The 14,614-nt window shown below is 42.7% G+C and overlaps 1 protein-coding gene and 1 gene segment (V, D, J or C); one reads left to right on the forward strand and one right to left on the reverse strand.

The window, feature by feature from the left end:
- Positions 1-3,008: 3,008 nt before the first annotated feature.
- On the reverse strand, positions 3,009-10,483 carry LOC113010301 (zinc finger protein 135-like). Of its 2 annotated transcripts, none has more exons than XM_026149328.1 (2): positions 10,250-10,483; positions 3,009-4,465 (listed from the first exon to the last, which is right to left on the reverse strand). In XM_026149328.1, exons 1-2 carry the CDS (start codon positions 10,419-10,421, stop codon positions 3,612-3,614), a joined length of 1,026 nt encoding a protein of 341 aa, XP_026005113.1. In that variant the 5' UTR covers positions 10,422-10,483; the 3' UTR covers positions 3,009-3,611. The 2 variants fall into 2 exon arrangements, with proteins under 2 accessions (XP_026005113.1, XP_026005112.1); XM_026149327.1 differs by having other exon boundaries at positions 3,009-4,474.
- Positions 10,484-10,507: 24 nt separating this feature from the next.
- Positions 10,508-11,659, forward strand: LOC113010357 (T cell receptor alpha variable 19-like; the record flags this gene model as incomplete). The annotated part of the segment is given in 2 exon segments: positions 10,508-11,251; positions 11,337-11,659. Coding segments are annotated over 2 exon segments (369 nt in total), but the record flags the coding sequence as incomplete, so codon positions are not given.
- Positions 11,660-14,614: the final 2,955 nt, after the last annotated feature.

Here is a 14,614-nt window from a genome sequence, read left to right on the forward strand (position 1 = left end):
CTGACTCTGCTGTGTACTACTGTGCTCTGCAGCCCACAGTGACAGGAAACAGCAAAACTCTGTACAAAAACCTTTGGAGCAAAGACAACAGAATACTCCACAACATCCACTAGAGGGAGCCACACACTGTTAAACCTCTGATTCTTGTGTCATTGGACTGATGACAAAGACAACAGAGAAATGAAGCAGTAAAGATCAGAGACAGAGACAGAGCTGCTGTGGAAGCACAGAACTGTTTGATTGGCTGAGCTATTAAACTGGCCCCGCCCACTGAAGTTGAGCTCATCCAATGACATTATCTGTTGGTCATTGTGCTGCAGTGGAAGAACATTGTTCATGTGCTGTCTGTCTGGCTTTAATAACTCCAAAGACATGTTGCTGCACCTCTTTTTGCTTCTATCTCACATTATAGGTGAGTTTAAGAACAGGGATTAAAGTTTAGTTGAAGCTGCTGCATTAAGCAGATATACAGACTGCATTTCACTACTTTTCTTCTTTCTTTTTCCAGGACTAACAGCTGGAGACTCAATCACTCCTCAACAACCTGAAGTCACTAAAACAGAAGGAGAATCTGTCAAACTCACATGTAGCTATGAGACAGATGCAGATGGTGCTTTACTTCACTGGTACAGACATGATTCTGACCTTCAGGCTCCTCAGTTTATACTCTGGAAAGGAGCAAGATCATGGAGTGATCAATATATTCCTGATGATCGATATGAATCAGAAACATCACCTACATCAACTAATCTGAGCATAGCAGCCCTAACCCTGGCAGACACAGCTCTCTACTACTGTGCTCTACAAACACAGTGATACAAAGTGTAGAAGAGGCTGTACAAAAACCTGAACACAGATATCTGACTACTCTTCAAAGAGGAGGGAAGTGGTATTCAAAGCACAGCTTCATATCAGATGGATTCTGCTAATTCCTGTTTTATCAGAGTCACTGTGGTTACAGCTGCTAATGAAACACTGTGGGAGGATTCACATGAGCAGCAAATCCACATCAACCATAAACCAACTGTAGGCTGACCAACCTAAAACAACACAAAATAATGTGTATATTAATTATTTCATTTTAAGGCTGGCTGGGTGTGGTCTTGCCCCTTGGATGCAGAGGAGGGGTGGTGCAGCAGGTTCAGAGGCAGTGCCAGGGGAGGCAGCTATCATTAACTGCCTCATCATGCCTTCACTGTTTTTGCAATAGTCTGCTAGCAGTTAGGGAGAGAGCTGAGACTCTGCAAAGATTAAGTGGAAGCAGACAAACAAATCCACTGCAATGAATTGTATGTGTTGTACATATTGTAAATAAAATGATGCTCATTAACAGCATGGACTGTGTGCTGTGCTGAGAGTTGTAACACACAATGAGTCGAGGAACCATTCAGACTGTTTCACTAACTTGGGAGTAGCGAGAAAGACAATAACCAAGAAATTCATGAACAAATGTTCAAAAGGAAACAGGAATCAGTGACTCATCCTTGATTTTAATGCTTTTCAATCTACAGCGCACCGCCATTAGTAACAAAGCTTCCACTGTGGCTGACCTAAAACATTTAAACCCTACAGAGCTGGACAATAAAATCACATTGCTCCATCTTAGGAATCATAAAGTTTCTCAGTAATATTAAACCCGATTCTTTGATCCCCATGATAGAACAGAGAAGACCCGACTCAGAGTGGTCAAAACATTTATAATTCTTTATTCAATCATCTTCCCTGCACAGCCCAAAGCCAGCTGCAGAATCTCTAACATTAGAAGCTCAAGATGAGTCTCATATGCATGTTATTTTAGTACTTCAGACGTCACACACAGTTTCAACACAAACAACTCCTACTTAGTTCCTTTGTGTCTTACTTCCTGTGCAGCTTGCAATAACTTCCCTTTTCTGAGGTCTGTTGCCAGGGCAACCTGTCACCCTTCATCTGAACTTAGATTCACTCGGTCTGCTCCTCATATACTGCAAAAACATGCAGTTTCCTGTCAGCCTGTGACCTAGTCAAGTCTGGGCCTCTCATAAAACAATCTAATCAGCAAATGAGCATTAAGAATATATATTTATTTCTTAACAGTAACAATGAAAAAAGATGATCTGATTTTATGTTTGGCTCAGGATGCAAATGGAAATCCAGCTGAATGGACTCCAGCAGCACATTTAAAAACATTCTTGTCATAAAAGTGAAAATGAGAAAGTTACAGGAGTCTAATGTGGCCTCGAGAAGAGAGAAACACGCTGAAGGGTTGGAAATGGCTCAGATTCTGCAAGTAGAATAGGCAGGAAGACAAAGTCTGCAGCCCATCAGACCTGTTCCGGTAACAAAGTCAGAAACCCCAACCCCTGCAGCTCCTGCCTTTGCCTTTTTAGTCCTTATGAAATCTCAGCGACAGGCCAGAAGTTCTGACTTTATAAGTCATATTTGTTTCAGTGTGCACATTTGTAAATTCAATATACAGCTGGAGAGGTCAGACTGATCTCACAGTGTAACAAACTGGAAGACCAGCCAAAGGTTGTTTGACTCTGAACCTTTATAACGTTGTACATGTTTTTTCAGCCTCGCCTTCCAGACACCGTTTTCTCTAGAAAGACTCCGACTTCTGACCTCAGGGGCAGACGATGAATGAAGATCAACACAGCCAGGCTCCCTTTGTGTAAACTGACCTAACAAAAAGTAAAATCAGGCAGAGAAAACAGTTTTACGACAGTCGACGTGAACTTTTTATTTAAGCCGGGCTTTCTGCTTCCGACTCTGAGCCTGCTCACTTCTTCCAAAGTGTGAGTATAACCTACTCCATCAGACATGAACAGATGACGATAAAGTGATTTAAAAAATCTATAAAGAACATAGAAATGTAAGTTAAACAGAACACGACGTAAAGATATGATAAAAGGTTAACGCAGCAGAAAACTAGTGCATTGAGCAGTAAAATAAACATTTTAATGTGATAATTATTTTCTCTTTGAGTGTGCGCTCAGCTCTCATTAGAGCTCTGAACTGGACCCATGAAACATTAAAGCTTACAGTCCCAAAGCCTGACAAAAGATTTGCTTCAGTCTGTAGCAAAGTGAAATTCATTTTATTGTTTTTGTGTTTTTGTAATAGCTACAATTCAATCTGTGTAAAAGAGACTTAGCAGCAGATTAGAATCAAGTACAACAACATACTTTACATTTGCTGCATTATTAAATTACACATACGGGGGTCACATTCTGGCCACTTTTAAACTGAACCTCCGAACATTACCCGCTTTCGACCAGTTTATTTATATGTTCAGTGTAAGTTACCATGGTGATTTAGCCAGGTAAAAACTGGCCAGGTAAAGACTTTAGAGACACAAACATGTGGTTTCAGCTCAAAGCAGCTCACTAAGCCAATAATCTTGGTTGAGGAAACACTTCTCTCTGTGAGTTTTCATGTTTTACAGCATGTGTGTTTTTGTGTTCCTGTCATGTTGGGGTCAAATCTGACAGATTTACAACTTAAAGCACTCATAAATATTGTGTTTTACATACAATTGCCTTATGCTAATTTAAGAGCTGTGAAAACAGACCGGTCAATTCTGACTGGGAACACTAAAGGAAAGGGGGCGGGACTCTGGAGGATTAAAGCTACTTCTGAATATTTTTCCATGTTTTATGAGATGGTTTCAAACCTGCATGAACTCTCATGTGCTTGAATAAAGAACTACTATATCCAAACACTTTCCCACATGTTTTACAATGATATGGTTTCTCACCTGTGTGACTTCTTGAGTGTTTTAGTAGATCCCTATTATATGCAAACATTTTCCCACATGTTGGACAAGAACAACACTTTTCACCTGTGTGAGTCATTATGTGCTCTGTTAAGTGAGAGCTACGTTTGAACATCTTCCCACATATTGTACAAGAAAATGGCTTACCACCTGTGTGGGTTCTTATGTGCTTTGACAAAGAATTATTACATCTGAACATTTTCCCACACATCTTACAAGCAAACGGCCTCTCACCTGTGTGCATCCTGTAATGGATTTTAATTTGATAATTAAACTCAAAGGTTTTTCCACAAACATCACATTTTAGAGACTTTTTACATTTAGCAGAGTTACACCGACTCCCTGATGCAGTGGGGCTTTCTTTATTTTTGTGATTTTTATTTCTTTTTCTACTTGATCTTGAATTCTTGCCTCCTTCCTGATCCTGACTCTCAGCTCCAGCAGAGCTGGGAGAGGGGAGCTGCTCCCCGTCTCCTCCTGGTTCACTGTGGTCTCTTTCCTCAGCAGCAGTCACCATGAAGGTATCCGTCTCCTCCTTCAGTCCCAGCTGCTCTCCCTCCTGACTGCTGCACAGTTCCTCCTGTTCCTCTTTAATCTGTGGAGGTTCTGGTTCCTCCTGCTCCACACTGGAGCTCCTCTCCTGGTTCCAGAGCTGCTGCTCAGGGAGAACCTCCTCCTCCTCCTCACAGACAGGCTGCTGTGGGACGTCTGGAGGAACTGAAGGAGACAAAAAAAGAAAAAAGAAAAGTAATGTGACAACAGAAAAACATATCTGAGCAAATATACCGTCAAAATAAGGCTCTACAGTGAGAACATGTTCCTCAGAAAGTTGCCACCTCTCGTCAGTGCTGACAATCACTCACGTCTGCTTTTGAAACCACTGGAGAAATGGATGCTGTTCGCACAATCCTCACAGTTAAAGAAAATTCAGCTACAAGGAGAAAGACCACAAATGAAGGCTGCAACAGAGAATACACATCCTACTGTAGAGTTAAGCTCACCATTAGACCAATAAGACCACTAAGGGTCAAGTGAGGTTAGGTAATACATTTACTGTAGTGAGCTGCTAAATCAAACCAAGAACTGACACACAGGCACTCAGATGTTGCGTGTACAGAGTTGAGAGACAGAGGGAGGGGCGGGAAGCTTGCAGAGTATTAAGAGGCTGTGATTTGGAAATAACTGACTGTAAAGCGCTATACAAATGCATTTTGTTCCTCCAGGAGACGATCATCCTGAACAAATGATTACAGCAAACAGTCACAGTTGGATTATAAAGTAAAAGGAGGACAGATTCTGATGTTTGTGACCTGTTAATACAGACTTTTGCTGATTTCAATTTTCTTTCTAAAAACTATCACTGATAACATATACAAGGAGAAATCTCTGTGAAGGTTCTCAGTCATCCAGGTCATCGTAGTCAAAGGAGCTTGCAAAGAAAAGCGTCTGGACTTCTTTAAGTTGCTTGAAGACGTTTCACCTCTCATCCGAGAAGCTTCTTCAGTTCTAAGGTCAAATGGTGGAGAGTCCCAGATATAAAGCTAGTGGGAGTTTCCCCCCACAGAGGGACAAAAGGACCCCTGATGATCCTCTAATCGCCTGAGCCAAGGTGTGAAACTGGGTGTGGGTCCCAATCAGCCAGAGTTTCGGGTGAGCTCATTGTGAAACCTGGCCCCACCCTATCATGTGATTTCCTGAGGTCAGATGGCCCAGGATGTGAGTGGGCGTTAAGGAGTCTGGGGAGGGATCTCAAAACTGGATTATAGATGGCAGACAGTTGGTGTCGTAAGCCCCGCCCTCTGTTCAAAGATGGTCGCTCACAGTGGACATAGATGGCTTCTTTCACTCCTCTTTCAAACCATCTGTCCTCTCTGTCCAAAATGTGAACGTTGGCATCTTCGAAAGAGTGACCTTTGACTAGGGCTGGGCGATATATCGAGTTTTTAAAAATATCGATATATTTTCATACGAGATATAAGATGTGACAATATCGTTTATATCGATATAGTCTATGTTACATTATAATTATACTTGTGGAGCCGCAGGTTTGCCTCTCTTTCGTCCACTTTTGTCTCTACGCAACGTTACTCGGCCTCGCCTCTCCTTCACTGAACACAACTCCGCCTCCCCCATAGCTTCACCTGCAGGCAATAACAAGATGAAAGCGGAAAATCTCCGTTAGCGAGTTACCGTGCGTGGGGCTGGACGGCGTAAACGTGTTAGCGAGCTAACCGCGCTAACGACATGCAGCCCGGAGGGGCTGCACGGCCTAAAATCCTTTCATTTTCTCAAAAATCGACAGTGCGCCTTATGTATGAATTCTGGTTGTGCTTACTGACCGCGAACCGATTTTATGTGATACACAGCGCTCAGCAATCTGTCAAAAAATGTTTTAATATGACTTTGCTAAGCTACGGAGCTGCACCGCTTGATGGATTGTCGAGGATTACGGCTACAGAGGAGGAGCCTCGCGGAGTGATACGTACTGTGTGTGTATAAGGACCACAAATGGCACCTGTTCAGAGACGTGGTGCAGCTGTGAAATCTGTCTCTTTGTTATTACGCTCAGCGTCTATTAGTTTACATTTTGACTGCACAATTGTGAGCTTTTTGTTATGCACAAAAACAACATTGTTTTCTTTTATTTATGGAGCATTATTATTTAATAAATGCTGATAATTTATTTTTGAGTAATTTCTTCATGTACATCTACGCTGTATGTAAATAAAAGTGCCCGTGTGACATCTGGGACACAGTGTGACTAAGAACTCTCTTTTTGTTCTTAACTTATGGCTTAAAAAATAAATATCGAGATATATATCTTATATCGCCATCCAGCTAAAAAATATCGAGATATGAGTTTTGGGTCATATCGCCCAGCCCTACCTTTGACCTTTAGATGCAGATGGACTGCTGAGTCTTGTCCTGTGGAGGTGGCTCTTCTGTGTTGTGCCATGCGCTTGTGAAGTGGCTGTTTGGTCTCTCCAATGTAGAGGTCTGGGCATTCCTTGCTGCACTGTACAGCATACACCACATTGTTAAGACAATGGGGTGTATTGTCAAAAACTGGTTCACCCAAAAGACAAAACTCCTAAACACAGACTTAACAATGTGGTGTATGCTGTACAGTGCAGCGAGGAATGCCCAGAAATTGAACTTGCAAATTTGAATGTCACACAGCTGCAGACCACAAGATAAACTAGATCTACGCTCATGGGTGGGACGATTGACTGACTGGACAAGATTAACAGAGTCAATAAGATTCAGGAAGTCTCTACCCAGAGGTTTTTGGTAGCAGCAAACATGAATATTAAAATTCCCAAGGATTAAAACGCTGTCAAATCTTGGTAAGATCCCCGATAAAAATACAAAGTCTTGAATAAAATCTTCGTTAAACTTTGGTGTAAGATAAGCAAGTGCACACAGCACAGGCGAATGCAGATCCAACAGAAATAATTGTTGTTCAAAGCTGCCATAAATGAGCGGTGAGCTGTCGTCATTTAAAAGTTTTTTTTAAAAACAGTTGCTTAAAACCTCCGCCACGACCACTTTCCCGCAGGGAGTTGAAAAACTGGCAGCTAGAGGGAATGAGTTCAGAGGAAGCGCTTAACTCACCTGTCATGGTCCTGTCACATCACATCAACACCATGGTGAAAAAGGCCCGACAGCGTCTCTACCACCTCAGATGCTTGAGAGACTTCCAACTGCCCTCCAAGGTGCTCAGGAACTTTTACTCCTGCACCATAGAGAGCATCCTGACGGGAAACATCTTAACCTGGTTCGGGAACAGCACCATGCAGGACAGACGAGCTCTACAGAGGGTTGTGCGGTCAGCTGAGCGCACCATCCGCTCCGAGCTCCCTGACCTGCACTCAATCTACAGCAGGCGGTGCTGGACCAAGGCCAGGAAGATCGTGAAGGACCTCAGCCATCCCAACAACAGACTGTTCTCTCTGTTCTCTCGGCACAAGAGACCCTGTGCCGAGGGTCTCTTGACCCTCTGTGCCGAGGGTCAAGAAAGTGATTCCGCTCCCTGAAGACCAACACAGAGAGACTGAGGAGGAGCTTCTTCCCGCAGGCGATACGGTCTCTCGGTCACACCACCACACAGTACTGACCCACACATATGGTTTTTACACACACACTGGACATTCTGGACATTTGTTTACACTAGTGGCCACTGCACAACTACACTGCCTGGTCATCTAATCAAATCACTCACTTAGTCACAGGTCACTTAAATAAATCACTTTTAAGCATATTTAGGGGCGACCGTGGCTCAGGGGGTTGGGAAGCGTATCTATAACCGGAAGGTCGCCAGTTTGCTCCCCAGCTCTTTCTGTCCTGGTCGTTGTGTCCTTGGGCAAGACACTTCACCTACCGCCTATTGGTGTTGGCCAGAGGGGCCGATGGCGCGATATGGCAGCCTCGCCTCTGTCAGTCTGCCCCAGGGCAGCTGTGGCTACACCTGCAGCTGCCTCCACCAGTGTGTGAATGCGAGAGTGAATGAATAGTGGTATTGTAAAGCGCTTTGGGTGCCTTGAAAAGCGCTATATAAATCCAATCCATTATTATTATTATATTTGCACTACACAAGACACTTAATATGTGGATTGCACAACGCTGGACATTACATTTCTTTCATTACTTGTACTGCTGCTCTTATTGTTCTATTTTATTTTATTCTTTCCTAGTTAAATTTACCCTTCATTTTAATTTTCAGATTTATTTCCTATCCTATTCAGTCTTTTAATTTAGGTCACGAGCAGATGTCTAAGCATTTCACTGCATATCGTACTGTGTATGTGACAAATAAAATTTGAATTTATTTATAGAAATACAAACAAACTACAGGTACTTCCATTATTTTACAGCATGTGTATAATGTCAGTTAAAATAACAGGACATACCGAGGCTGCCGGCTCCGAGCTCTGGCTAGCTTTAGCTTTAGCCACTTTGCCTTTGTTAGATTCTTTAAAATGTCCATATTTTGCTGATTAATGGAGATTTAAGCATCAGATCAAGTTTGTTGCTACCAGTTTCCTTTAGGTCCTCCCGTGGTTTACTTTGGCGATGGTTGTGTCTTCACTCACAGTGAAGACCTTCCATGGTACCAGCATGAAATTATCTGAAATGTCTTGGTATGTTGAAGAAATAAAAGTTCCTTTGACTGGAACTAAAGGGCAAAACCCAACTCCCGAAAAACAACCTCCTTCACCAGAGTTACACAATGCAGTTAGGTGAGTCCAGTTTCCCTGCCAACCCTGGAAACGCCTCATCAAGCCCAAAGGGGGAGGACACACACACACACACACACACACACACACACACACACACACACACACACACACAACTCTCATAGTGTGAGCTAATAATTGTCAGGTGGTGTAATCAAATAAAATATTAATTAAAATCACAAAATAATCGTTTTTTTGTACTCTCTACAATACTTTATGCATTTATATTTGTATTTTTCTGTGTTTACATACTACATTGAAGAATAAAAACAGAAATATTTACCGTTAGAACACAATTATTACAATTTCCAAAAAACAATCAAACAGAAAATAATGTGATCTGCACTGCAGACAATCAAAGGGACGTTATTTATTTTATGGCCTGAACCACCTGACAGTTTTGTGGTGCTGAATAGAAAAATGGGGACGAAATAGTAAACTGAAGAAAATTCTAAAGATGTTAAAAGAGAAACAGCCTGCAGATAAATCACCAAACACATTTTATTATTGCAGCTCATATTATGTTTCCAACACTTTCCAATTAAACACTGTTTTACTTCATCATCATCATCATCATCATCATCATCTCTAGCTTTCTCAATCATTGGTCGTTATTATCATCATTATGATTATTATTACAACAACTACTAATTATTAATCTCTGGCTCTCTTCCACAGCTGTCTTTGTCCTGTTTTCCTCCCCTCACTCCCACATGGCCGCCCCTCCCTGAGCCTGGTTCTGCTGGAGGTCTCTTCCTGTTAAAAGGTTGGTTTTCCGTCCCACTGTCACCAAAGCGCTTGCTCAAATTGCGTCATATGATTGCTGGGGTTTCCTTGTATTACTGCAGGACCCATACTTTACAATATAAAGTGGCTTGAGGCGGCTATTTTGATTTGGTGCTATATAAATCAGGTTGAATAAAATGCTTAAATCCGGCCTGATTTCAAACAGGAAGAGAGGGACTGAGCGGGGAGGAAACGGCCCTGGACCGAGTCCAACCCTGACTCTTCCGGGGGCTTTTCGGCACATGGGCCCCCCTCTGAACCAGACTCACAAATCTCCTGATCCTAACTTTGTTTCACTAAATAATCAAGAGAGAAATCCAGGCTGATTTCAGCGCCAGCTGTTTGAATGCAGCGCAGCGCAGTCCTGTCCTCTGTTTGCTCTTTGTTAGCTCACATCTCCAAAAAGTCCTCACAATCAGAAACGTCCCGCAGAGCTGTGATCAGGATCCTCCCTCAGAGGGACACTCACCTGTCCTGTGCAGCTTGATTTGGGGTTTCCAGGTGATATCCAGCAGTCTGCGCTGACGGTCGATCTCTTCCTCGTACTGGACGATCGTTTTTTCAAACTCCAAGAATATTTGTTCAGCAGCAGCAGTTAGTCGCTCGTTGATGAACTCTCTCAGATACTGAACTGAAGGCATCGTTGCTGCCGCAGCTCACACACTCAGCTCACACACTCAGCTCACACACTCAGCTCACACACTCAGCTCACACACTCAGCTCACACACTCAGCTCACACACTCAGCTCACACACTCAGCTCACAAAACAACACAACAGTCCCTGTGCTCAGGCACACACACGTGGAAAGCTAACGGTATTAGCGCCTTTCCTTTGTTTTCTTCCGCCTGGTGTCACGTGGTGAGCTTCCGGCAGAGCACACGTGTTGCCTTTAGTTCCTATGTGTACATTTTTAAACTCACCGTTGCAGTAAATGAACAGATTCTAAGCAGCAAGGCTACAGTGCGAAGAGAAAACAGATCCATCAAAAACAAATTATCCTTTTGCCATAAGCATTGTTGCATTGTGTGAAACTAAAACCGGTGAGCATTAGTTTGGTGATGAGAGAGCTCAGAGGAGAACAATCAGACAGGTTGGAGCTGACAGAAAGAACAGCTGTGAACATCAGTCTTATCCAGGGACTCTTCAACATGTGCATTGAAGGAGAGGTAGATCAAACTACCAACGGATAGATTTCACTTTATAGACTTCCTGCTGCAAGATCTCCAAGCAAAGCAGAGCAGCAGAAAGACGTGCTGAGTGTGAAGCTGTCAGCAGGGGGAATAACACAGGGCTGTGAATGAGTCCTGTCACTGTGATCAGGCTCCTCCTTCTAATCCACCAACTTAGTGTTGATGAAGACTAAACAGAGAGATCACAGCTTCTTTATACTTGCTGTAGCTCACAGTTACTCTACACTGCAGATATGACGCCTCTGTTCATCTCAGTGCTGCTGGCTGCTATGTGCCTCGGTATGAACACAACTCTGTTTCTTTGATATCAACATTGACGTGATTCTTTAACAGCACACTGATACTGTTTGTTGGTGTTTTACAGAATGCAGAGCACAAAAAGACAACGTGCTGCAAGCAAGAGGAGAAGAGACTGCTGCTGCAGGAGGCACAGTGACACTTCACTGTCTCTATAACAGCAGTGCAACAACTAATTATCTCTTCTGGTACAAACAGGATGGAAACAACAGCCCCAAATTCATCCTCAGCCGTGTTAGTGGGGATCAAGGAAACACAGCAGACGAGTTCAAGGAGAGATTTTCCTCCACACTGGATTCCAGCATCAGATCAGTTCCTCTGAAGATCCAGAAGCTTCAGCTGTCTGACTCTGCTGTGTACTACTGTGCTCTGCAGCCCACAGTGACAGGAAACAGCAAAACTCTGTACAAAAACCTTTGGAGCAAAGACAACAGAATACTCCACAACATCCACTAGAGGGAGCCACACACTGTTAAACCTCTGATTCTTGTGTCATTGGACTGATGACAAAGACAACAGAGAAATGAAGCAGTAAAGATCAGAGACAGAGACAGAGCTGCTGTGGAAGCACAAAACTATTTGATTGGCTGAGCTATTAAACTGGCCCCGCCCATTGAAGTTGAGCTCATCCAATGACATTATTTGTTGGTCATTGTGCTGCAGTGGAAGAACATTGTTCATGTGCTGTCTGTCTGGCTTTAATAACTCCAAAGACATGTTGCTGCACCTCTTTTTGCTTCTATCTCACATTATAGGTGAGTTTAAGAACAGGGATTAAAGTTTAGTTGAAGCTGCTGCATTAAGCAGATATACAGACTGCATTTCACTACTTTTCTTCTTTCTTTTTCCAGGACTAACAGCTGGAGACTCAATCACTCCTCAACAACCTGAAGTCACTGAAACAGAAGGAGAATCTGTCACACTCACATGTAGCTATGAGACGAGTGTTAGTGATCCTTGGCTTTATTGGTACAGACATGATTCTGACCTTCAGGCTCCTCAGTTTATACTAAAGAAAGGAGCAAAAGACTACAGTCGTTATGAATATATCCCTGATGATCGATATGACTCAGAAACATCACCTACATCAACTAATCTGACCATAGCAGCCCTAACCCTGGCAGACACAGCTCTCTACTACTGTGCTCTACAAACACAGTGATACAAAGTGTAGAAGAGGCTGTACAAAAACCTGAACACAGATATCTGACTACTCTTCAAAGAGGAGGGAAGTGGTATTCAAAGCACAGCTTCATATCAGATGGATTCTGCTAATTCCTGTTTTATCAGAGTCACTGTGGTTACAGCTGCTAATGAAACACTGTGGGAGGATTCACATGAGCAGCAAATCCACATCAACCATAAACCAACTGCAGGAACGTTCAAATGTGACATTTTCATATTAAAAGCATTTCTGTTCTTTCAAGAGTGCTACATACATTGACACAGATTTAAATTCCAGGCTTGATAATGTTTTTGGCTCCACCCACTGGTGTTGAACTCAACCAATGAGATGATTTCTGTCTGCAGGATTTAAAGCACAACCAGCCTGATGCTGAGGAGAAGGACTGCAGCAGAGAGACTGCATAGTTTCTTTATTCTGAGGTCTATTACAGTTTCTCTAATGTTAGAATCATCATGTCTCAGAATGATGCTGAAAAAGTAGTTCATGCATTTAGGTGGGACTACTGTAATTCATTATTTTCAGGTTGTCCTAAAAACTCCCTGAAAAGCCTGCAGTTGATCCAAAATGCTGCACCAAGAGTACCGACAGAGAAGCAGCTTCCAGTTTGGTTTCAGGAGACAGACACTATCTCTACTTTTAAGATTAGACTTCAAACTTTCCTTTTTGCTAAAGCATAAAATTAGGGCTCAACCAAATGACCCTGAATCGCTGGTCTTAAAAGCCGGCGTTGTGCCAAAAAAGTGTTTGCCTGCCAAAACTGATTTCCAATGTTTCCGTGTTTAATATCTTCATGTATGTCGGTAAATAAGTGTTGGTGAACATGGTTTACAGAGGGGTTTTATATATACAATAACTACCTGTTGTTCAAGTATCTTTATAACTGGTTATAATGTAGGTACAGTTGATACATTTGTTGTGCTGTCTGCTGTCCGCTTGGCCAGATTACACTTAAAAAATAAATTTGTAATGTCAACAAGATTGTTTGTGAACTGGATAAATAAAGGATATATAAAAGTCACTGCCAAAAACTGATTGCAGCTTCTACCTGTTACAGGAATGTTGCTGGTGGCTCAAAGTGACGTGATGTCATTAATGAGGGAAACATTTGACATGTTTCACGTATTATAGACCAACAAGTTATTTATAGCAGGTTAAATATGAGCAATCAGTTTAGGGCAAAAACCAGAAATCAGTTTTTGGCACAACATCGGTCATTCTTACACATGTGCTGTATCATATAAAATATATAAACTAAATATCTTTGCAGACCACCCTGTGTGATTCTCCACTCGCCGACCAGGAAAGACCAACCGCAGGTCTCAGTTGCAGCAGCCCATCCACGTCTGATCTTGCTCGGGCAGATTCAGCAACACTGCCAGAGACTTCCTGTAATCTATTACAGTTGTTAAAGAAACGGTCCAGGAACAGGTCAATCAGGTTAATCCTGTGTGAACAACTGAAAATATTGTTTTTTCATCTTTACTGTGTATTTGAAATATTCTTGTTTAATCTCTTTAATCTTGTAATATATATTTCAGTCTGTATCGCCCGAGTGGGCGATCGTGGCTCAAGAGTTGGGAGTTCGCCTTGTAATCGGAAGGTTGCCAGCTTGGACAGTCTCGGTCATTGGTCCTTGTGCAAGACACTTCACCCGTTGCCTACTGGTGGTGGTCAGAGGGCCCGGTGGCGCCAGTGTCCGGCAGCCTCGCCTCTGTCAGTGCGCCCCAGGGTGGCTGTGGCTACAATGTAGCTCCATCACCAGTGTGTGAATGTGTGTGTGAATGGGTGGATGACTGAATGTAGTGTAAAGTGCTTTATAGATAGTAAATGCAGGCCATTTACTATTTTAACGGGCGCTCAAAAGTTTGAGTACATTTCCCCTATTTTAGCTTCACTTCACTGGCTGCCCATTTCTTTTAGGATTCATTTTAAACTTCCTCTATTTGCTTTTAAAGCTCTGCATGGCCTAGCCCCATCTTATCTCTCTGAGCTGCTACAGCCTTATACACCTACTGGCTCTCTCAGGTAAGCTGATCAGCTCCTCCTGAATGTACCCAGGACTGGGTGTAAACTTAGAGGAGATCGTGCTTTTGTTGTATCAGCTCCCAAACTGTGGAACGACTCCCTTTAGAGATTAGACAGGCCACTTCCCTACCTGT

Source organism: Astatotilapia calliptera, chromosome 18 (genome assembly GCF_900246225.1).
Source record: "Astatotilapia calliptera chromosome 18, fAstCal1.2, whole genome shotgun sequence".
Classification (NCBI taxonomy): Eukaryota; Metazoa; Chordata; class Actinopteri; order Cichliformes; family Cichlidae; genus Astatotilapia; species Astatotilapia calliptera.

What these genes read in the sequence shown, in the direction of transcription:
- LOC113010301 (XM_026149327.1), bottom strand. Translation starts at nt 10,421, where the DNA reads ATGCCTTCAGTTCAGTATCTGAGAGAGTTCATCAACGAGCGACTAACT. An exon ending in AATCAAGCTGCACAGGACAG is followed by an intron (nt 4,475 to 10,249) that starts GTGAGTGTCCCT and finishes TGTCTCCTTCAG; the next exon opens with TTCCTCCAGACGTCCCACAG.